At 41.0% G+C, this 23038-nt stretch overlaps 1 protein-coding gene across 1 annotated transcript; it reads right to left on the bottom strand.

Annotated features, from left to right (window-relative positions):
• Nucleotides 1-15738: 15738 nt before the first annotated feature.
• LOC119239346 (cytochrome b-c1 complex subunit 7) lies at nucleotides 15739-21689 on the bottom strand. The gene is made up of 4 exons (XM_037503828.2): nucleotides 21587-21689; nucleotides 19400-19471; nucleotides 18507-18673; nucleotides 15739-17827 (listed from the first exon to the last, which is right to left on the bottom strand). Exons 1-4 carry the CDS (start codon nucleotides 21603-21605, stop codon nucleotides 17750-17752), a joined length of 336 nt encoding a protein of 111 aa, XP_037359725.1. The 5' UTR covers nucleotides 21606-21689; the 3' UTR covers nucleotides 15739-17749.
• Nucleotides 21690-23038: the final 1349 nt, after the last annotated feature.

Below are 23038 nucleotides of genomic sequence, written 5' to 3'. Positions count from 1 at the left end.
CCATTCCCCAGACCTCAGGCTTACACCTCATACCATACATTTGCCTCTGACAATTATGACTCTTCTTTGGTTGATGAGGAAAAAAAGGAGGTCAGTGGGCAAGTTCTGCTCTTGACCTGGTTCAGTTGCCACTTGTTAAGCAAGAGCATCGAAGTATCATTGCAGTAAATGGTGGTGGGATTGGAGCAAGTTTTCTCATCCCTAACCCTCCATCTCTAACCTAAACACCCTAGTGTTTTATTAAGTCATCGTAACTAAGGCTCAGTTTACCGTAGCTTGTTGTCTGTGAAGAGTTGTTCTTTGTGCTTATATCATTAAAGTGGATTTGCCTTCGATCTTTAAAATGTATCTCTTAATCAAAGTTCTCATTATCTTTAAGGTAAAACTTCTAAGATTTCAAAAAGTCTGAAGCCTCTATTGTCTAGAAGACCAAAACAAGTCAACTGACATGATCTGGTTTTTTAAGGCCAGATCTGAGGTTGGGAAAAAACATCTTTGCTCCTTAGAAAGATGCTGATGGAGCTATTCAGAAAGGAGCTCTAAGGATTCCAGTTCTAAACAAATTCTAATAACAAAGCACTCTCGGCCAAAAGAGAAAGCCAATCTCCTGACATAAATGGTGCCAGCAAACCACCTTCCACCCCTCAGTGAGGCTGCTGACGCTTAATGACGCATCTTCCACCCCATTTGTGGGAGAGCCAATCAGTTCCCTTTGAATGAAATCTTTATTCAACTGTTTAAATCCTCCTGGGGAAAGGGTGGGGGAGGATGGGAGAGGTATTTCAGAAACAAATGAAACCCAAACGCCAAGTTTCTGCTCTTGTGACTGTTCAGGTTTTGGCCCTGTGAAGAAGGTCTCATTTCCATGTTTTTCATTAAGCTGGTTTGTTTGGCAAAACCCAATGATAAATACAAAACTCTGAGGTCAGTTTCACCTTACTCGGAAAGCTGGAGTTGGGAAGTTCAGCTTTCTGTGGTCAGGAAACTTTGGAAGTCACTGATCTGCTGTTGACAACAGGAGGCAAAGATATGGGCCAGATAATTTTTGCTTTACAAATGTACAAATCTAGGACTTTTCCCACTTAAAAACCTGACAGACAGGCTATCCTTTGTTGAGCTATGCTTTGTTGATAGTCCAGTACCAGTGGTTAGGTGGGGGAGAGGAAGCAGGGAAGATGCTCAGTAGAATAAGCACATGGAAGAAGCACCAACACTGACCCTGGCCTCTCCCAGTTTTTCTGATCCTCAGCTACTCAGAGGCAGCCATACCCCAAAAAGGATGAGATTTTAAAGGGAACTGGGTAGGAGCAAGGCCTAAGCAGACAGGCTAGTCAACTTGGAGGGGTCACTGTTTACTATCTGGGACCAGCTCCTTTCCTGTCGTTGACCTCCAGGTCGCCTGTCCCCACTACTGCTTCTCTCTAGGTTAGTAAAATAAACCTTTTTTCTACACTTACCAGTGTCAGTTACTCCCAGTTAAAAATCAAAAGATTCTAGGCGTGAAGAATCTGGTTTAGTGCTGGAAATCTAAATATTTAGTTCTTTATCATAACCTGTGAAATCCTAATGGGTAATACATCTTAAGTGCCACCGTCATGCACTGTTCTGTTCTTACATATGTAATCATACAATCTGATATAATGAATAATATTATCATCCCTATATTTTATAGATGAGGGTGACAGAGGCACAGAGAGGCCAAGTGGCTGGTCTTAGATGCCACAGCTGGTAAAGGGCAGAGCTGGGATTCGAACCCAATCTAAGTTTAGGGCTTTTAACCACCCCCACACAGACTCAGCCTTCCCCCTAAGTAAAGGTTTATGATGATGGCCTCACAGCCCAGGCAACAACCTTCCCAGCACTTATTCCTTGGGGGGAGGGCCTTCTAGCACAGCAGGAACAACCACATAAGAAGGCAGTGGTAACACTGATTCATTGCACAAGGTCTTGCCAAAAACACAAGTCTCACTGTGTGAAGTCAGGCACAGGGACTGTGCGTGCCAGCACCGCAGAGGCCTTAACTTTATGCTATTGGAAGTGAATGAGCAGGCACCCTGATGGGAGAGAAGGCCTAGCAAACTGTCCCCCAATGCAAGAGAAATTGTAACACTGATCCCAGATGAGAATGGATGTATGCTACCAGCGACCCCCCGAAAGATATGGAGCTTAGAATCAGTTTGTGGACTAGAAAACACAAAGCTCGAGGGCCTCCCCTGGTGGCGCAGCGGTTGAGTGCTGGGCCGCCAAGCTGCCCCCAGTCTATGCAGCGCTGGTTGGATCCCTGGCCACCAGCAAGGGTCCCACATGGTGCACAGACCTCTCCTGCCGCACCCACTGCTCCCCTCAGCAGTGTACTATGGTCCTTCTGCCTGTTCTGTTCCCCACTCTGGTGAATTCTCTCGCCCTCCCGCACTTCTAACTGTACCCAGTGCTTGTATAAATTAATTAATTAATTAATTAATAAAATAAAATAAATAAATCTTAAAAAAAAACACAAAGCTCGATGATCACAACACAACCAAAAGATCTGCTAGATGTCATTTTACTCCCTCTGGGCTGTTACCACAGAATACCATAGACTGTGGTTTAAAGAGTACGCATTTGTTTCAGTTCTGGAGGCTGGGAACTCCAAGCTGCCAACAGGCCGGTGTCTGACCAGGACTGGCTTCCAGGCTTGCAGATGACTGTCCTCTCATGTTCTCACATGACAGAAAGAAAGGACGGAAGCAAAGCTCTCTCCTGACTCTTCTCATAAAGGGCCAAGTGCCATTATGACTGATTTACTTCTCAAAGGCTCCTTCCTCAAATACCACTGGGGATCAGAGGCTCAACATAAGATTGGGGGGGGCGGATAAAAACATTTGGTCCATAGCAGGGGCCATTCTAGAAGGCTTCGTTGGCACTATACATGATTGGGAGGGGGAGAGGTGGAGAGGAGAGAAGAGGGAAAAGGAGGGAGAGAGAAGGAAGGAGGCCTGGGTCAAGTTCACAGGCTGCCTCGCCTCACAACTAGGCACTCAACCCTCATGCAAGCTGAAAGTTCAATTAATTCCCTCATTGTTCCCAAATGGCTTTTTAATGTCACTGTGTCACTAGGGCAGACAGGTTATCCGCTCTTTTCCCCACTGCATGCCCAGTGTTCCCTAGCTTGGGACATGGCGGAGCTCAGCTACAACTGCTGAATTTCATTACTCAGACTCCCCATTCCTGCACGTAATCAAGGTCTATCTTGAAATTTCCAGTGTGTCCAAGCCTTATGCAATGTCTCCAGAGTCTGACTAAGCTAAGCCACTTCAGAGCAGAGATGGCTACAATTTGTAGCCAATATTTTCATAATTAAAGTATTTTTCATAATTAAAAGGTTCTAGAGAAAAGATATTACTGGTTCCAATTAATTTAAATACTTTTCAAATTGTCAGAGAGAAACCTAAATACACTATCTATTTTTGTTTAACTCAGGCACATTCCCTACACTTAAAAAACAGATTTATCAAGTGAAAGACTCTCTTTGGATATTTAAATGGTTGTGTTTATCAATCCCTCTCCTTTCAAACCCTATCTTAAGTCTCTGAACCTAAGTCTGTGGACCCTTTCTTCATAGGTACAAGGGAGCTATGGGGTTGAGGTTATAAATTCAGTCAAGCCCCAAGACCAAGTTCCAATTTGAAGTGTTAAGATCTAATGTTCATATTTTATTGTTTAACCAAGAGATAATTTGAAACAGTTGCTCACTGGCAAATTGGTTCTCTTGCTTTTTCCTGATATTCAGATAACAGTCTCAACAGTTAAGAGATTAAAATATGGGTCAGTGAGCTAAGCTCTGTTTTAGGATCAATACTCAAGTTAGTGAACAGAATCTTATACCAAAATTTCAATGTGGATTGGAAAGAAAAGCAATTTGGGAGAAAGAAGAAAAAAAAATCATTGCCCCCAAATGACTATTCCTTCTTTTGGCTCATCCATTTGTGCTGTAAATATTTGAGCAAGGTAAAGACAGAAGGCACTCTCTCTTAGCCCAGAACCAAGTTCCAGTAAATAGTTCATATTCTCTGCCTTCTTAATTTCCAGAGGAAGCTCTCCCCCTAGGAAAGGCATCAAAAAGTGTTGCTTGTATACTGAGTTTTGCTCACCAAGTGAAGTAATTGAATCTCGCAATTTTCTAATTAAGGGGTGTAAAGATTTGACCCTTGCTCTGGAAGACGGATGATCTTCAAGATGCTCTTTCTGAGGTTAGCAAACTGTTCCCAGACTTCCAAGTAGGAACAGGAAGAACCACTGTCTGGTTGCTGAGCATTTGGACATTATTTAAATGGTGGCAGAGCAGCTTTGACTTGCTACCCTGGCAGACTTGGTTGGAGGTGTTCTGCCTGCAAGTTCAACTGCCAATACTCTATACTGTTTATAACAATGACACAAGAAATATTAAAGTGAGGAATTTCCAAGATACATGTTAGAGAGAAAAGTGCTTTCTGGTAGGTGGTGTGCTAGTAAGAAGTGAAAAAGAGGTGAAGAAATGAAGGGCAGTATCAACCAATGTCTTACTTATGGGAAAAAAAAGAGACAAGGCATGAGAGGGAGTTTTGGAATTTGTTTTGTCTCTTGAGAAATACATGCATGTTTGAAATTATTCTGTATCAGTGATCCTTAGCCAGGGGCACCCAGATGATTCTGATGATCATTATTTATTTGCATACTGAATCAAACTCTGTGGGGTGGGGGTGTTGTCTGGGTGTGTGTTTTATGGGAAAGTCATTACTGGTGCTTCTAATAGATGCTACTGGTTAAGAAAATTCATATACTGGGGCCTCCCCTGGTGGCACAGGCAGTTGAGCACAGTGCTGTGAAGCTGTCCACAGCCTCTGCAGCGTAGGTTTGATCCCAGGGCCAGCGAGAATCCTTCATGGCGCGGCAGACCTCTCTTGTCTCGCCCGCTGCTCCCCTCAGCAGTGTATTTCAGTAGACCTGCCTATTCTGCTCCCTGCTCTGTCTCTGGTGAATCCTCTCACCCTCCCACACATCTGGCCTGTACCCCGATTCTTGTATGCATGAATAAAATAAATCTTTAAAAAAATTTCATATACTGAATACATATTTTTTCTTTATTTTATCCTAATATCACACCTTGATTTTTCAAATACCATTAGTCTTTTTTTTTTAAAAAAGATTCATTCACTTATGCATACAAGAGCTGGGCTACAGGCCAGAGATGCAGGGGGTGAGAGGATCCACCAGAGATAGAGAGGGGAACAGAACAGGCAGACTGACTGAAATACACTGCTGAGGGGAGAAGTGGGCGAGACAGGAGAGGTCTGCCGTGCCATGTGGGTTTCTCCCTGTCTGGTCAGGGATGGAACTGGTGTTGCAGAGGCTGCGGATTGCCCCATAGTGTGGTGCTTAACCCCTTGCGCCACCAGGGAGGTCCACCATTAGTTTTTTTTTTTTAATGTTCTGATTATTAAAACTGCATTGAAAATTTGAAAAAGATGAAAAATCATATATAAAAAGTTAAAATTATCTCTAGGGCCTCCCCGGTGGCGCAGCGATTGAGCGCCGGGTTGCAAAGCTGCCCGCAGCTTCTGTAGAGCCGGTTCGATCCCCGGCTGCTCCCCGGCCACCGGAGTGGGGTCCTGCATGGCACACAGACCTCTCCTGCCGCCCGCTGCTCCCCTCAGCAGTGTACCTCGGTCCTTCTGCCTGCTCTGCTCCCTGCTCTGGCTCTGGTGAATTCTCTCACCCTCCCGCACTTCTGACTGGACCCAGTGCTTGTATAAATAAATAAATAAACATTAAAAAAAAATTATCTCTAATCCCATTAACCAAATGTCCTTTTCTGTTCAGGGAGTCTAAATGTAATTGAGAGCGTCCATGGTTTACAACTCTAATGAAAAATTACTGTCTTTTCCCCTTTAACATATATACAGCTTCTATAATATCAATATGATATTGTATGTTTTATTCTGAATCTGTTTTCAATTAGGACATTTCCCCATATCCTTTGACACCCTTTGGGAATATCACTTTATTTATTTATTTTTTTTTAATTTTTTTTTTTTTATAGAGGCATGTTATTTATTTATTTGTTTGTTTGTTTGTTTTGTTTATACATGCACTGGGTACAGTCAGAAGCGCGGGAGGGTGAGAGAATTCACCAGAGCCAGAGCGGGGAGCAGAGCAGGCAGAAGGACTGAAGCACACTGCTGAGGGGAGCAGCGGGCGGCAGGAGAGGTCTGCGCGCCATGTGGGACCCTCCTCCAGTGGCCGGGGAGCAGCCGGGGATCGAACTGGCGCTGCAGAGGCCGGTTAGCTTCGCAACCCAGCGCTCAACCGCTGCGCCACCGGGGAGGCCCGGGAATATCACTTTAAAGGGTGAATAATATTCCATTCACCATTCACCACTGTTGCACAATACCCTTACCCATGTCATGTCTGCTATTATAAACAATGCTGTGATAAACATCCTCATACATAAACCTTTGCGTCTTTGTTCTCCTTTCTGCCCATTCCGAAATGTAGAATCAACTGGGTCAACTGGTATGTTATTTTAAAGGCTCTTGGAAACTGCTGCTTTTGAGAAAAATGTTGTCAAACTGTACAGCCACCTAGAATGTATATTAAAGTGTGAGTGGTTCTAGCCTTTTGCATGTATGCTTTGAAAATATATTGTGTCTTCTATTTATTGTCAGGTCCCTTTTATTAGTAAAGTTCTTTGAACATGTCCTTGAATGAGTTACCAGAAGAACAGAAGTTCCCTGAGTTCCCGGAATGGCCTTCTTCAGCCCTTAGCCCAGACATGTCTTCCTCCAGGATGAGCCCCTGGGAACAGCTCTCTCCTGCTCTGTAGCTGTATCACATGTGGTCCTGCAAGGCCAAGTGAGGGGAAATGCCACAGCATGGGTCCTGGTGGAAGGCAAATCCCACTTCCTGATCTAGAACATCAGGAGGCATCTGCCCACAACAGGCAGCATGGGGTGCCTGCGTGAACGTGGCAGGGATTGCTGAGAAATCACTCAGGCCAGCAGCGACTGCAGGGCTTCAGTCCTGGGCAGGACCTGGACGGTGTGTACTTGAGCCATCATCAATTTCTGAAAGCTTCTTCCATGCCTTCATGGTGCCCTGGATAACAACGTTTTTCCTCAGAGATGTCCTTGTCTTACTGGTCAGCACCTGTGACTATGTTACCTTCTATGACAAAAGGGACTCTACAGATGTGATTCAGTTAAGAATGTTGAGATAGAATATCCTGAATTATTCAGGTGGACCCAGTGTCACCACAAGTACTGAAAGAGAGGAAGGAAGCAGGAAAGTCAAAGGTCAAAGAAGGTCATGCTGATTCAAGTGAAGATTCAAGTGCCCATGACTGAGCCAATGCTGGTGGCCTCTGGAAAAATAAAGAAGCTGGAAAAATAAAGAACAGGTTCTTCAGAGGTTCCTGAAGAAACCAGCCCTGATGACACCTTGATTCTAGCCCACCTCCAGAATGGTAAGACATAAATTTGTATTCTTTTAAGCTTTTAAGTTTGTGGTAATTTATTATAGCAGCTATGGGAAACTAACACACTATTGTGATTCTACGATGTTCTCCCAAAACAAGGTCTGCTCAGTTAAGCCACAATCCACTCTATAGATTATCATCAACCGAGTGTCACCCTCCTCCTGTCCTCATCTCACACCATCCAGGGAGCAGGTGGGTTCACCCTGAGGGGTGACTGTCTCCTTACTGGGCTATCTCCCCCTCCAGATGGTGAACTCAGGGCAAGGACTGAATGTGTTTCATCTTTGAAGCCCAGCATCTAGTGCATTGGATGAGTGTTGATTGAATGAAAAGTTAAAACTTATTTGGGCACAAATGCACGCAAAAGGTAGAAATGGGTTAAGGAAAAAAACTGAATAGATAGAGAAACATTCTTATTAGACTCTTTCTTTAGACAGTGGTATTTATTTTAAAAATAGCATACTTATCTATTGAAAAGGAAATTCTGTTCTGATTTATGACACCATTTTTTAAAGTTGACTTTTATGTGAACATAAAATTCTAAACATACAATATGTTAGCTAAATCGCTTGGACAGAACTGAAAGCAGAGCAAATGTAATCAGTTTGTGATGTTATTAAAACCTAAGGGGAAATGAAATGTCCATTTCAGTAACTCTGGGTGTGTCCATGTTTCTCACACTTCGGTGTTATTGTAGGACACTCCAGCAGCTGGTTGCAAAATCTTGATGGTCTGCTAAACCTGGCTTTATCCAGGCTGGTGTGGAACATGCAATTGAGATGCTTGGGCTTAAGAGTTCTTTCTCCCTTGCATGACAGGGAATTTTAAAGGATTTTTCCCCCTCCCCACCGACCATGTACCCTGTCTAAATTTTTTAAGCCTTTGGATTCTGTCCTACAAAAATGCAAACGCACAAGTGCACAAGGCTATTGACTACAGCTCTATTTGTATTAGCATTCCATTGGAAGAGACCCAAGTGTCAATCAGTGGGAAAGTGGTTGAATAAATCATGGGACATTCATAGTCTGGAGGCTTATGCATTCCTTAAAAAGAAAGAGGTAGTTTATACATACTACTTGCTTGAAAATCATAGTTCACTGTTCAGCTTAAAACCCTCAGGGCTTCCAGTTGTATTTATGTAAAATTCAAACTCTTTCCCCTGGTCTAAAAAGCCGTCCACTGGGAGACTCTCCGATTCTCTTTGACCCTGGGCTTGCCCTCTCCCCTCTCCGCTGGGGTTCAGCACCTCGCTGCCTTCCATCAGCTTCTCCTTTGCTGCTCCAGCTTATTGCCACCCCAGGGCCTTTGCACTGGCTCTCCTCTCAGCTGGGATCATCCTCATCTACATCAGTGTTTCTCTGCCTTAGTTTCACATTAAAACTATCTGGCTCCCAGGCCACCTCCCCAAATTATCAACTCAGAACCTCCAGGATGGTACCCAGGCATCGGTTGGTTCGTGTTTGGGTTGCTGGTGTTCAAGCTTCTCAGGTAATTCTCTGCATGGACCAGCTTAAGAACCAGGAGACTTCACACAGTGGATCCTCTTCAAATTCAGGGTGTGGTTCAAGTCAAAGACTAAAGATTTCCTTTGACTAATAGTGTTTCAAAAGAAAAATAAAAGCCAGAGAGGTGCACAAGTTGAAAATGAATTTTTTTTCTAGAAGTTATAGTTCAGTCTTTTTTTTTTTATTTTTATTTAAATATTTTATTTTATATAATTCTTACATCTTTTTTCATCTTTGCACAATGTATGCATTTTCATTTTGGTTATATTCCCCATACAATTGCCCCTCCCCCCTTATTTTGACCCTAGTCCTTCCTTTCCCCGCCCCTCCCTCCCCCATCCCCTCCCCCAGTGAATTAAATGCAAAGAAGGTAAACGTGAGGCAGCACAACAATGTTGAGGTGCATGAAATTTAAATTTCAGTTTGCTCACCTGCTAATTATGACCTCAAGCTAGTTACCTAACATTTTTGAGCCTCGTGAAAAGCAGATAACAACCCCCCTTCAACAACCCCCCCCCCCCCTTAGAGAGCTTTTTGTTTTTTTAAGGACTAAATGAGAACAGGCTAGGCTCATAGTGAGCGCTAAGTAAATAGTTTTTGTTGTGTGGCAATGATTGGTTGAAGCAGTAAGTGCTTCAGGAATTCAAAGAAATAGAAAAGTCAAGTGTTGGGGATCGGAGAGTGTCTTCAAATAGGAGCGTTTAATTTTGTCTTAAAGTGAGAAGCTGGGCAAGCAGGGAGAATAGTTGCTGGTGGCATCCTGAGAATTAGGGACCAGGAGGGAGAAAGGTGAGAGGTGGGATTTTGCAGAGTGTGTTTGGAGAAGAGGGAGTTAAAAAGGAGGAAAGTGCTTGCCCAGAAAGACAGCATAGTGGTATGTCAGGAGGGGCAGACCTTCTGTTTTCTGTCATACAGCATCTTTGTAGCCCTGTCATTTCCCTGAATTAACTTGTGTAGAAGAGTAAGTCTCTGATTGGAAGCAGATCCATCAGGCGCAGAGGCAGAGGTGGGGGTGGTAGGAGACAGGCCTTGGAAGCCATTCCCCTCACCACAAACCTGTGTGGTCTCTTATTGGTTGACTCTGGACCATGAGTTGGTCAGCCTCAAAGACCTAAGTTTGTAAGGTTGCCTAGGGACAGGCCACAGACCACTTCCAAGGGGGCAGAGCTGGCGTTCCCAGTGGCGATCCCAGTTACCCCTGGGGAAGGCCAGCTCTGTGTGTCAGTCTTGCTTGCCAGTCAATTACCAATCTAGCATCAAGTTCCTGCAAGCAAAGAACATCCAAGGAAGGAACTACTAAGGAAGTGCAAGCAGGGTGCTAGGGTGGGGAGGAGAGAGCACAGGAATCCTGAAAGGGGCTGCCTGGCAGGACAGTGACTTTTGGCAGAGGAATTCAGTCACTGACCATGCATGGCCCGGCAGGGGTGGGGAAGGCGGAAGAGGGTGGGCTGGGGGAATCAATACCACCACCTTCTTGTCCTCACTCTCATGCTGGTGACCTGCCATTGGCCAAACCCCAGCCAGAAGCCAGGGTGTCTATTGGTGCAGTTCATAAATGGTCAATCTCCCAAGGTGCAGAGCAGGTGGGAGAAGTGGATAGTGGATCTGGAATATCAGAGAACAATCTCACCAAATGACAAGCCCACAGAAGAGGCTGATTTCCAGCCTGCATCCACCTTAGTCACCCCCTTTCACACCTCCTTCTCTAGTCCTCCACTCACACCCCCTGCTCATGTAATGATCATTACATGAGTCTTGCCAATTGGACCTCCTAGTGTGTCTCTCAAAAATATACCCTGCTCACATCATATGCCTAAACTCCACAGGGATTAAAGATTTATGGTTTTACTTCTTTAAGCTAAAAGAACTAGATAAAAACCTCACTGGATATTTATATAACCTTGGTGTAAAGGGAGGATTTCTCAAAGCATATCCTTAAAGGCAAAACCACAGAAGAGAAAATTGCTAGATTGCATTACATAAAAATAGGAAACTTCCATTTGACAATAACTATGAACAAAGTTGAAAAGGCATACAAAAAAATCCCAAATAAAATTGAAACAACAAAATAAAAAATGCCATTTTATCAAATTTAAGTAAAAGGAGTGCTGCCCAAATACATGAAGGTCTTGTATCAATTGATAAGAACTAACCCAAACTTCAGAAAGGGGGCACTGAAAGAAAAACTTCACAAGGAAAAAGCTGTGAACACAAAAGTAGATGCAGAGACAAAAGCCATGAATAAGATTGATTGAGGAGGAAAAACATCATGATAACAGCATGTGGAAAAATGTTTAAATGCTACTCACTCTAAGAAATGCAAATTTAAACAAAGTCTCCACCCAATTTCACAAAGATTGTTAAATGACAGTGCTCAGTGCAGCCAGAGGTGCAGTGAGACAGACCCTGATGAATTGCTTAGAGGAGTAAAAATTATTATAATTTTTTTGAAAAGCAAATGGGCATTTTAGTATTGAGAAACTTTAAAGTTCATCCCCCTTGACCCAATTTGAAAATTCTGGGAATTATCACTTCCCAGAAACTATCCAACCAGTGTCAACTGTGGGGCCAGGAAGACCCTGTCCTCTGTACATCTATCTTATGTCTAGCCCAGAACCTAAAACACACACACCAAAACTAACAACAAAAGATTGTAGAATGAACTACGGTAAAATAAATTTTTAAGACCAATTTCTCCTTTCATACAATGTGTGTAATAATATCTAGGCCAAAGATTGCAAAGAGGATTAAAAGAGACAACACAGGAGCAGAGCCTGATTCGAAGTTGCTCTTCCCCTCATGATTTATCCCAACAATTACTTGCACTGATTAAATTACAGCCCCAGAATCTTTAGATGCTAAAGTGAGTCTTAAAGACTTTTTAGCAAAACAACTTCATTTTACAGCTGAGGAACCCCAAATCTATAAAAGTTAGTGACTTATCTAAATCATTAGTATCTGATCTCAGTTTACAGTTTAGTAGCAAACCACATTTTAAATGCATGCACCAAAAAGGAATTATAAGCTGACTCATGTAAAACAAATAATTATTTTTTTAGTTTGGCTTATAAATACAATTTTTATATATGTATAAATTTCTCTTTAAAATAGTTAGAATACTAAAAGGACAATTATTCAATTGAATAATGTTACCAGAAATTTTGCAGGGATTTGTTTTGAAATTACATTTTTGGCATTTGTGCAAAATAGGCAAATGTATTAAAATACAAAGTTAAACAAATACTACATTCTTTCTACTGCAAGAGAGATACAGTCACAATCCAGAATGACAATTTAAATAGTTTGTCATAATACCTAAGACCTTCAAATATTAACAGGCTCTCTGGAATCTACGCTAAATATTAACTACCTTGTAATGATTCTTTTCTTCTTTCCTGCTCAATTGCTAATATATACAATGAAATTTCTTAACAAAATATAATTTGGAGGTACCATATGATCTGAGGTCTCAGATTCTAACATGTTATGGCTTTTAATATGAATACCAGTATAACCAGAATTTAAACAAATTATGGCAAATAAATTAAAACATTTATATTTTAACATCTATAGACTTTATTAGGTGTTCCTTATACAGTCATCTGGTATGTTTAAAGAGTGAGCAATCATATAAAAGGAAATATGGTCATAACTGATTGAAGTAATAAAATCCTGAAACTAAATAACATCTCATAATTCATTGCACAGCATATATTAGATTTCATTACATCAGTGTATAGCTTAGTGGTAAATTCTCCTGATGGCCATAAACCTCTAAGGTGTTGTCATTCTGAAAAATGAAGGGGAGGGAGTCAGCGGGGGTACAGAATGAATAAATCTTCAATGGTGTGTGTGGGGGGGGGGGGGCTACATTTTAAGTTGTAAAGTTGTAGTGCATTGCCACCTAGCGGCAGAATTTAGTACTTATTCCAATGAAGGAACTCTTTTCCTGTGTTTAGTGAGGAATCTACTCATCCTTCAACTATACTCATACAGTAGTTCCTGCTTTCATGCTTCCTCTGCAGTGTAAACCCATCTGTGCTTTACCCACCAGGCTGTCAAGGATTTTGCTAGTGCAGGTTTTATGTCCTCCTAACTTTTTAAATTCCGAGTACTTCAGTTATTTTCAAAGCCACACTCACGATGATGTTACTAACATCATCTTGTTTGTGAATAAAGTATTTTTATGACTATAGGAATTTTAGGATTTGGTCCAGTTTTTAATTCTTATTGCTGGATCTTTTAACAAGTCAGAATTAGTGCAGAGTTAATGCTTTAAAGTGAACAGCTACATTACCAAAATTTACACTTTGGATTTTATACTAATCTAGATTTTGAAAGCAGGCAATAGTGCTGTTAGTGACGATTCCTTCTCCAGCATTCTAGTAGCACTCATAGAGCATTATGTGAATACTTAGGTCATGAGAACTCAGTTTCGGAATGTTCTCAAACATTTCTGTGCAGTTTGGGAATAGGATAAGAGTCAGCATTTGGGGGGTCTGAGGCCCCAACATCCCTTACTCTGCTTCCTGCACTTCAACAACATGAACTTGGACAGTGAACATAAGGCAGCTGCTGTTTGCAATTTTCACAATTCTTCAAAGGACTGAAAAACAGGAAGTGGACCTTTGCAGAGTAAGCAACTCCTCCTTCAAGTTCTAGGAAATCTATACTCAAAACCTGCCTCAACATCAAACATTAAAAGCTATCAAGCATTTTACACTGTACAAAGAAAACCAGTAGGATGCGTAAGGTTGGAAGTTTAAAAAATATCACCAACACAAAAGGCAAAAGAAGAAGACATCAGAGTCTAACCTGGTCTCCATTTTCATCAAGCCGCAATATAGAGCTGAGTCCACCTGTTCCTCCTAGGAAAAGGCTACCTCATTCAAGGAAGTCAGACATCCCAGCAGAGCAAACTGACCAGAAATGAGAGTGCCATATAGGAGATGATGGGAAACTGGCCTCAACTACTCAGCTATTAGACTTGATGCTATTAAGTATTTCCCCAGAACCTTCATTCTTCCTCCTACTCATGTGAAGAAGCTAACCCTTACACAGTGCTTACTGTGTGCAAGGATCTGTTTTATTTTACATATAATGAAGGCAGTTAATTTTCATCCATTATTAATTTTCAGTGATCCTATAAAGGAAGGTCTAGCATCAGTCCCATTTTAGAACTGAGAGAACTGAGGCATAGTGAGGTTAAATGACATACCTAAAGTAACACAATGAATGAATGGATTCAGATCTGAGCAGTGTAACCCATAATCGCCTCTGAATTGCTCACCCACTCTGTCTAGGGAATGAGGAGTCTGTTTCAGACACTCCCACAGTTGATTTTTCAAACAATACAGTTTTCAGTAACAGGACAGCCCTCTCTTCAAATGAAAGGCTTTCATTGATAGATTAACAAAATTCTTACCCCTTCAGCTACTCTCTCAATGGGTCAAATACTAGTTGTACTTTGTGTTATTCTTTATATTCTTCACTAGCAGAACAATGTCAATAATTAACAGTAAAAACATTGCTATAATGTTCCATAGTTTTCAAAGAACTTTTGCAGCCTTTTTCTCATTTAGAAGAATGAGGCAATGAGTGATTTAGGATCAGCATACAGTTTGGCTGCAGGAAGAACTCTCACAAAGTCAGAAGTTGCCCCACTGTCCTGCCACTCCTACTTGTGCATGCAGCTGGTCCAGAATTTCTTCTTCCTGTTACCACTCAACCTTTGTCAGAGGTTTGTGCCACTGTCCTTTATTGGTGCCCTCAGGCTTGCTCTCAACGTGGCAGCATTTTATAAGATGGCCTCTAGGTCAGTGTTCCAGCTTCCTGCTGCCCCCCCTTACACCTTTGCAGCACTCTGGTTTGAAATGTCTCAGTTCTGGTCTCCTTGTAAAGATGAACATCAGATGTCTGGTTGAATGAAACCAGAATCCCGCAAAAGTGATCTTGAACTTAAAAGAGCATCTGGAGAGTCCTCGTCAAGGAAATGTTTTGAGAATGCATAGGTTTTGAAAAACAGGGGTTCTGGACAATCCTTTCTTCTCAACTTCCTTCTGCCAAACAGCCCACATGGAAATGTTCTCGAACTGTGACCTAATCTTTTTCTTACAAAACTCCAGGGAATCTTGATCGCCCCTGGGTAGATTTCATTCCCTGTGCTAGGGAATGCACTGGTCATGTGGGAACACAAGGGCACAGTCTGCACGATACTCTTCAGTTCCGCCATCCTTATTCAGTCTGCAAATGCTTCAGGAAAAGGATTTCATGTTATTGCTAGCTACTACTCCTTACATAAAAGCCTCTGGAACAAGCAGCTAATGCTAGACAGTGGGTCCTGTAATCTATGGTTTGGAATTAGAATATAAATATCTGCTATTACTTTTTCTATTATAAGTGATTACTACTCAATTATTAAAAAAATGACTATAGGAGGGCCTCCCCGGAGGCGCAGCGGTTGAGCACTGGGTTGCAAAGCTGCCCGCGGCCTCTGCGACGCCGGTTCGATCCCCGGCTGCTCCCCGGCCACCAGAGGAGGGTCCCACATGGCGCGCAGACCTCTCCTGCCGCCCGCTGCTCCCCTCAGCAGTGCACTTCGGTCCTTCTGCCTGCTCTGCTCCCCGCTCTGGCTCTGGTGAATTCTCTCACCCTCCCGTGCTTCTGACTGTACCCAGTGCATGTATAAACAAACAAACAAACAAATAAATAAAACATGCCTCTATTTAAAAAAAAAAATGACTATAGGAAAAAGCATCAAGATCACCCTTACTCATTGAAAGATCACTGCTGCCATTTGTGTTTCTTCAGCCTTTAATGAAGTTGAGAATTTTATCTTGTTACAGCCTCATTTTTTGCTCAATTGTAGTACTGACAACAGTTTGCAAGTTTTAAAACTACGTAAATATACCTTTTCCTTTACTATAGCTTAATGACATCTTATTATCAAAAATTAAATATGCTCAATTTTTCCACTCTTAGAAGCAGTTCAGCTATTGACATCTATTTCTGTGGATGCAAGGCCTTGGACAAGTTGTTTGACCAATGTTAAGCCTTAGCTTCATTTGTAAAGGAGTAGTACTGATCTCACTGCAATATTGTCACATGGATTGACAAATGTTATCTAGTCAATAAATGGTGGGCTGCTACTAGAATTTAAAATTATTTTGCAGTTCTTATACACACTGGCAGAATGTTATCCAAATGGGTTATTATGAATATAAAATCAATCAGCAGTGTATGAGATTCAAATTTACTTGAAAAAAAATCTGAGGGGATAGGAATTGGCGCACTCAAACACAGGGTAGTCCTTGGTTGAGAATTTACCTTAATTACCTAGTTAGGTTTGATAGGGAAGCATATTGAAACAAAAATATTTTCTAATCAACTCTTTCACAAATAGTCCCTTACAAATACACCCTTTAACACCAGCATCTACCACCATCTGTGGTTTCCACTATTCCAGCAACATAATTCAAACTGATTGTAAAATCAAATCACAACCTACAAAATACTAAGTAAAAGAGAATTGCTTTAACCATGACCAAAACCATTATTAAGAGGATCTAGGCAAATTTCATTTCAGAAAACTGATATGAATTCCAGGAGAGGTTTTGCAGAAGATAATCTGAGTATCAAAAAGAGGCTCTTAAGAAATTTAGTGAGGCTTTCTAGTATTTTATCAAAAATCTTTCAGTACTCTTTAATGTTCAAGCTCTGAAGTGAAACATACACAAAATGTCAACCATTATTTTATGGAAAAAAATCATACCAAATGTACTTTTGTTTCAGGAATTTTAAGTATTGCACAAAATTTGTTTTTACTTTTGTTGCTTAAGATCCTAATCAGACACCCTTCTCCTTTCACCCTATTTGCTGTTGTTCCATGCTCATTTCCACCAAAACAACAAAAAAACATTGTAGGACTTAGGGGTGGGGATTCAATGGTTCCCTTATTAAATGGTTCTAATTTATATTTTAAAAATTAGCCTATAACCTTAAAACTGAGCATTATTATATCCAATCCTTATGCTTCGCAGCAATAATTTCCAAAGTGGAAGTCACTAAGATATGGGGGGGTAAAGTAACATTTGTCTTTGCTTTTGAATGTCTATTGTTTCTTATTTTATGTATTAGCACAGTCACACACACACAACCTATGCAGCCCCATCTTGGGACTGCATACATAATTTGTTATTGAAAAACTAGGATGGGAAACAAATTCTTCCTGGAGCAGTGACTGAAAAGGACTGTCCTCCAATCCTGGCACACTAGGGGGGAATCTTCTCTCATTTGGCAACTTTGAAGTCGGGCAGCCAATTGAGTGTTGTTTGCTTCAGGTAAAATGAAGTCACTGGTGCTTTCCTGCATCCCTGCAAGATAGGCCCTAATGGGGCTTCTAAGTACCTTGCTAAACTACAATGGCAATATAAAGGATGCTGTTCTATTGAATATGTCATCACTAAATTAAGAAGTTATCCAACTAGAGAAGAAAAATTACTAATGTGGCCTCTCTGAGCTCTAAGAAGCAGTTAAGCAATAACTAAAAAATATTTTAGACATCTGGGGAGAATTATGATAGGTGAATTTAGTCATCATTCAGAATAAGGTTTAGAAGGAAAAAAATCCAACAATTACAGTAGATATTTATTTAAAGTAATACATATGCGACTCAGATAATTATACATTTGAGGTTTAAGTAACTTCATAAAAATCCTTTGTGGACAGCTGCACCTAGATTTTGACTACATGATTATTTCTTTGCCCATTCTTCTCTCTCTCTTCTTTCCCGAATAACCTCTTTCAGGTATGGTTCAAGGTAGAATTTATCCTAAAGAATAAAAATTACAAATATTATATGCCACCATCACATACAGATCAAACACTTACTGACCATAAATAAAACTCATCAAAACCTATTTTTATTTCTAATTTAAGAAAATATATTCTCAAGCTGACCAAGATGAGCCTGCTTTTCGAAAATGTAGATACTATCAGTAAGTTGCTTTGATATGTTGTGAGGGGAAAGTCTGTAAGAAAAAGAAATGAATGTCCAGATGCCTATGTCTAGTTTCAACGCAGCTCAAGGGGCAAGGGCTTGTTTGCGTCACAAAATCCTTCATGGGAGCTAGAAGGCCACTCATTGGCTAATCACAGGGAAAACCACCACCAACTTTTCATCTGGTCAGGAAGCAGTGTAGAGGGAGAAAAACAGCAGCCTGAGATGTGGATTCTAGTCATGGGTCTTTATCTGAGAAACTTGCTCAGTGATTTTGGAACAGTCATTTTACCTCTTAAGTCTCAAATGTTTCTCTATAAATTGGAGCTGATTTCCATTTGATTTCCATCTGAGTTCCAGACATGGAGCTATTAACCAAGGTGGATTCTATAAGGATATTTATTTGACAGAACTTTAAGAACTCTAAAGCACTAAACCATGAGTAAGTCTCTCTTTCTATATGCTAAACCTTTAACTGCCAAAGTTATGAGGTCCATAAAAGCTGTGCTACCTCTTCGTATTTTGTCCACTGCTCTTTAGGCAAGATCTGCTGCCTGATGGTCAGATCCAGTGCTCTCTTAATGCGAAACATCCTGTCATTATAAACGTTTTCAGGAAGTCTTTTTAGGGCTTCTTTTACATCATCATCCTCATATATTGTATCATCTCGCATTAACCCTAACAGAAAACAAGGTAGAGTGAATACACATCTTAAAAACAAGAACATTTTTTTAAATGAGTAAACTAACATAATAATTTAAGATTCGGGTGAAATATCAAGGGTTAGGTATGACAGAAAATGTATTTCATACATAATGATGGGCTTTCAATGGGTTATTTCTTACAATATTTAAAATATTTACTGATAAGTCTCATTTTCAAACACACATCAATAAACCACAGCTCTACTTTCTTATACTTTAAACCTGAGATCAAGGTAATAAAAAAATCTTAAAATGATAGTGTATTAAGGAACCAATAACATTTAACAACACTTCCATCAAGAACAAAAAAATAAAAGCTATGGCAAATTATAAATTTGTAAAAAAAAGTTCAGGCATCAGATGATTGTAAAGATGTCAGGCTATTTTAATATTCAAAAAACCTCTACTTTCAAAATTCATATTGCTTAAAATTTAAAAAGCTAAGTAGAGGAAATAGGTGAAGTAACATATAAGGAGATCTAGGGTCGCAATATATAAGAACATAAATCATTCCCACCTCAAACATATAAGACAATTCCATTCCTCTTTTCTCAAAATAATGAAAAAGAAATTTATTCAATAATAAAAAGTGACCTGATTTTAAAATCTTTACATGTACAATTCAAGTATCTTTTGCATCCAAAACTACTTGCAAAAGCACAACTCTCAGAAAAATAAAAACAAAATCACAGATACTCACCCAGTTTATTGAATCCTGCAGCATTGTAATACCATTTTCGAATACCGTCCAGCCACCTGCCTGATGCTGAAACTGGTAATTGTAACATTGTTAGTAGTCATAATTCACTTATGCTATATGAACAGGTTGACAGGCAAGGAACAAGTACTTTTATAGTCACCTTGTTAGAGAATGCAAACATGGAAAGGAAACCTCCTGTTAAAAGCACATATACTCTAAATATTGTAAATAAAATTTTATGAACAAAAGTAACAATTGGGCAGCAAGTCATGGGAAAAAAAGGCTAATGTACAAATGACCTACAGACATAATTATCGTCACTTTAGCCTTTTAATGGCAAACTTGCCATCTCTTCATGTTCCCCTGCTACCATCAGATCTGAAGGGGTAGAAAATGGGAAAGGGACTCAGAACTCCTGTCATTCCTAGTTTCACAGATGACAGGAAATAACAGAACTTGTAGAGGGAGTTAAAGTTGTATGAAAAGGTAAGATTTCAGGAAGGTCTAAATGACCTTCCTCCAAAATTTCTATTCTACACTACCTTCACTTAGCAACTCTCTTTAATATTATACATATTTCTGGGAAAATTCTGATACCATTAGTTAGCAAAGTTAATATGAATTATGAAAGAAGCCCATTCTCCTCCTCCCAAGTTGTTAACCCATCAACAGAATGGATATCTGATAATGGATAAGGAAACTGGAGAACAAGACTGAACCCATGGGATAACACAGCAGGAGCTAAGGGCAACACAATAGTTAGTGCCTGACCTTTACAGGAGAAATGTGGTACAGAAGGAAGATGGAACAGGTTTAAATTTTCTTTTAAAATTCTGTCTTAGGTTAGCCCCTTAGCATGGAAGGCAACCAAACTCCCCTTTAAAATCCCACATTACCCCTTACTCCTTAGTTCACACAGATAATATGGCTTTGATAAATCTCCTTGGGAATTAAACACCAAAAGTATAAAACTGTTTTTAGAAAAACAAGTACCAAAGAATCAACACACATATTGTTGAAGACAAATTATTTGTAAATATATTTACCAGTGATGGTGATCAAGATTAATATTCACTGACCACTTACCGTGTGCCAACACTACATCCTACTTGCTTTACCTACATTAGTTCGCCCCCAGCCCACCAACACTCCTGTCGCTGCAGAAGAATAAACCTTCAGAAATTATCCTATCCAAGTATTCAAGACGAGAGCCAGCTAGTGAAAGAGTTGAGACTGGTCTGTTTCCCGACACAGCACAGAAGCAGAATGCTTTCTATATGTGTCAAATTAACGAACTAATAAATTCTTAGATGTCTCTCCAACCCTCCAAGAGCTCGCTGTCGCTTAGTTAAAGCTTCAGTTTCGGGTCATCAGGTTTTCTAGTTATCTGATGTCACCATTGCAGAGGGCGGGGAGAAAGGAACCAATTATCTTTTAAAAACTATTCCAACGTAAACCGCTAGAGGACAGATACTGGCAAAAAATACAAAGAGAAAATACTCCGTTTGCGTTGTTTTAAACGTACTGTTAATTTTTCTATCGTTCCATAATGTATTTGTCACAGTGCCTACAATTTAAATATAAATTCCTCCAAATCTACAGATCAAGCTGACGTTCTGGATAAGCCAAGGCTGAACTGAAATTTCACTGCAACCCTTGCTTAGCGCTATTTCCCGATCTGTGAAGCGCGAGGGTTGAAAGGAGGTTCGGATTCGATTTCCTCGGGTCATTTCGCCGCAATTATCCCAGTGTAAAGGGGAATTAACAGCTCCCTCGTCGCACTGGCCGATTCCGAGCTAATATTCGTGTCAAAGCTTCGCTCACAATAAGCACTCGGCTCATTCTGGTTCAAAGTCATTGACTAGTTATCTTGTGCCCTTGAGTTACTGGAGACCGGGGAGAAGAACTTTCGAGCACCGGCAGCTGGAACGCCTGGGTTTTCGGAGCCAAACGGGCCCCTTGACGAGCAGCAGCAAGTCCCCATCACAACCCACTAAGCGAGCCCGAGCCGGGGGCAGCAGGAGGGGTGGGGTGGGGGGAAGGCGGTCTTTTACGCTGGACCGGAGCTCCCGCCTTCCGAAAGCCGCAAGCCGGGCCACTCACCCGGCAGAGGAAGAGGAGCAAATTGCTGAGAGAACAAAAGGGTGAGACCTGCGATGCCCATCAGACAGAAAACCAGTCACTTACCAGCTGGCCTGCCCGCCATTTTGACCCGAGACTGACGCGTTGCCTACTGGGTAAGTCCTGGAGGACGCGCTGAGCCCACGGCGCAGTCGCTTTACGTCGCGTCGTGAGGCTGGGGAGGCCGCCCGCGCCCGCGCACGCGCAGTTCTGTTCTGCTTAGGGCACCTGCCGTTCGGTCCTCCCGCATGGGTCTAGCCAATGGGAAGAAAGCTGGACTTGGAATTAGGGCTCTGGGCCTTTAAGCTGGGTTCTGCTGATGGTGAGCTGTGAGTCTGGGAAGTATATTAATTGTGCCTTTTGGGCCAAGTAATTGTTTTACAGACATTTTCTTTTAATTATAAATCTCTAAGGAAAATACTCTGATTATCTTCTTTGTAGAGAGTAGGAAATTGAGACTTAGAAAAGGTTGGATAAATCGTCCAAAGATACACAGCTAGGAATAATACAGATTTCATCCTCCAGAATCTGAGAATTTAGGTAAAGCTTTTGGGCTCCTTAGTTATGGTGCAATATAATACACTACTAAACCTCTCTGGCCACATCATTTTAGGGTAGGTTAGGAAAAAAATGTTTCTAATACGAAATCTAACATGTATGGCAGAATTTGCTTGCAAGGTAGAAGCAAGTACACTTTTTAGGTTCAACCCCAGCAAACCATGTCTAGAGCTTAAAAATATAGGGGCAGAAAACAATGGGGGAAGTTAGTATGAATGATTCAGTTACTGGTCAGCTTCTCAACAGTTGCTGTCTTGGTTAACTGTTAGCTACAGGCTGCCTTAGCAAAATGCTATGCTGTAGTGGCTTAAGCAGAAGCTTATTTTACAGTCTGGAGGCTGGAAGCCCAAGGTTAAGGTGCCAGCGTGAACAGTTGTAGTTGAGAGCTATCTGGATTATAGAAAGCTAGCTTTTCAACTGTGTTCTCATGGCAGAGAGAGAGTACACTCTTTTGTGTCACTTACAAATTTACTAATCCTAGCATGAGGATCCCACCCACATGAACTCATCTAAACCTAATTATCTCCCAAATATGCCATCTCCAAATGCCATCACATTGAGGGGTAGGGTTTCTAAGAATTTGGGGGTGGGAGTGGGACACACAATTCCATCTATAGTCCAATATCTGATTTCTTTAGTTTAAGCTGAGACCTGAGTCAATACAGAACTGTATTTTATGGTAAATTCAAAAGGTTAGTGGTCTTAGTTACATTCCAGTTCTGAAATACTATTGCTTCTGCATATTCTTCTCTGTGCCACCATATCTCATAGTACTATACTCAGTCCTGGATATGGCACTGCACCCAGACCATACTAAACAAAGTGAAATCTGGAAAATATAAAGCAGTACATTTGTACACTTGCACATTGCTTTACAAGACATATTCAATAAACTCTTCTTTCCTTTTACCCCTTAAGCTTCAACTTGCTGGTTACAGAGTGAAGGTGGCAAGTCTGTCA

Source organism: Talpa occidentalis, unplaced genomic scaffold (genome assembly GCF_014898055.3).
Source record: "Talpa occidentalis isolate TD23 unplaced genomic scaffold, MPIMG_talOcc4v2.1, whole genome shotgun sequence".
Classification (NCBI taxonomy): domain Eukaryota; kingdom Metazoa; phylum Chordata; class Mammalia; order Eulipotyphla; family Talpidae; genus Talpa; species Talpa occidentalis.
Note: the sequence above shows the minus strand (reverse complement) of the source record. Positions and strands in the feature narration are given on the sequence as shown.

Excerpts from the sequence above, each read along its gene's own strand:
- LOC119239346 (XM_037503828.2), bottom strand. Across the intron at positions 18,674-19,399 it reads TGCAGGATTCAATAAACTGG|GGTTAATGCGAGATGATACA; the intron begins GTGAGTATCTGT and ends GTTTTCTGTTAG. Across the intron at positions 17,828-18,506 it reads AGTGGACAAAATACGAAGAG|GATAAATTCTACCTTGAACC; the intron begins GTAGCACAGCTT and ends TTTATTCTTTAG.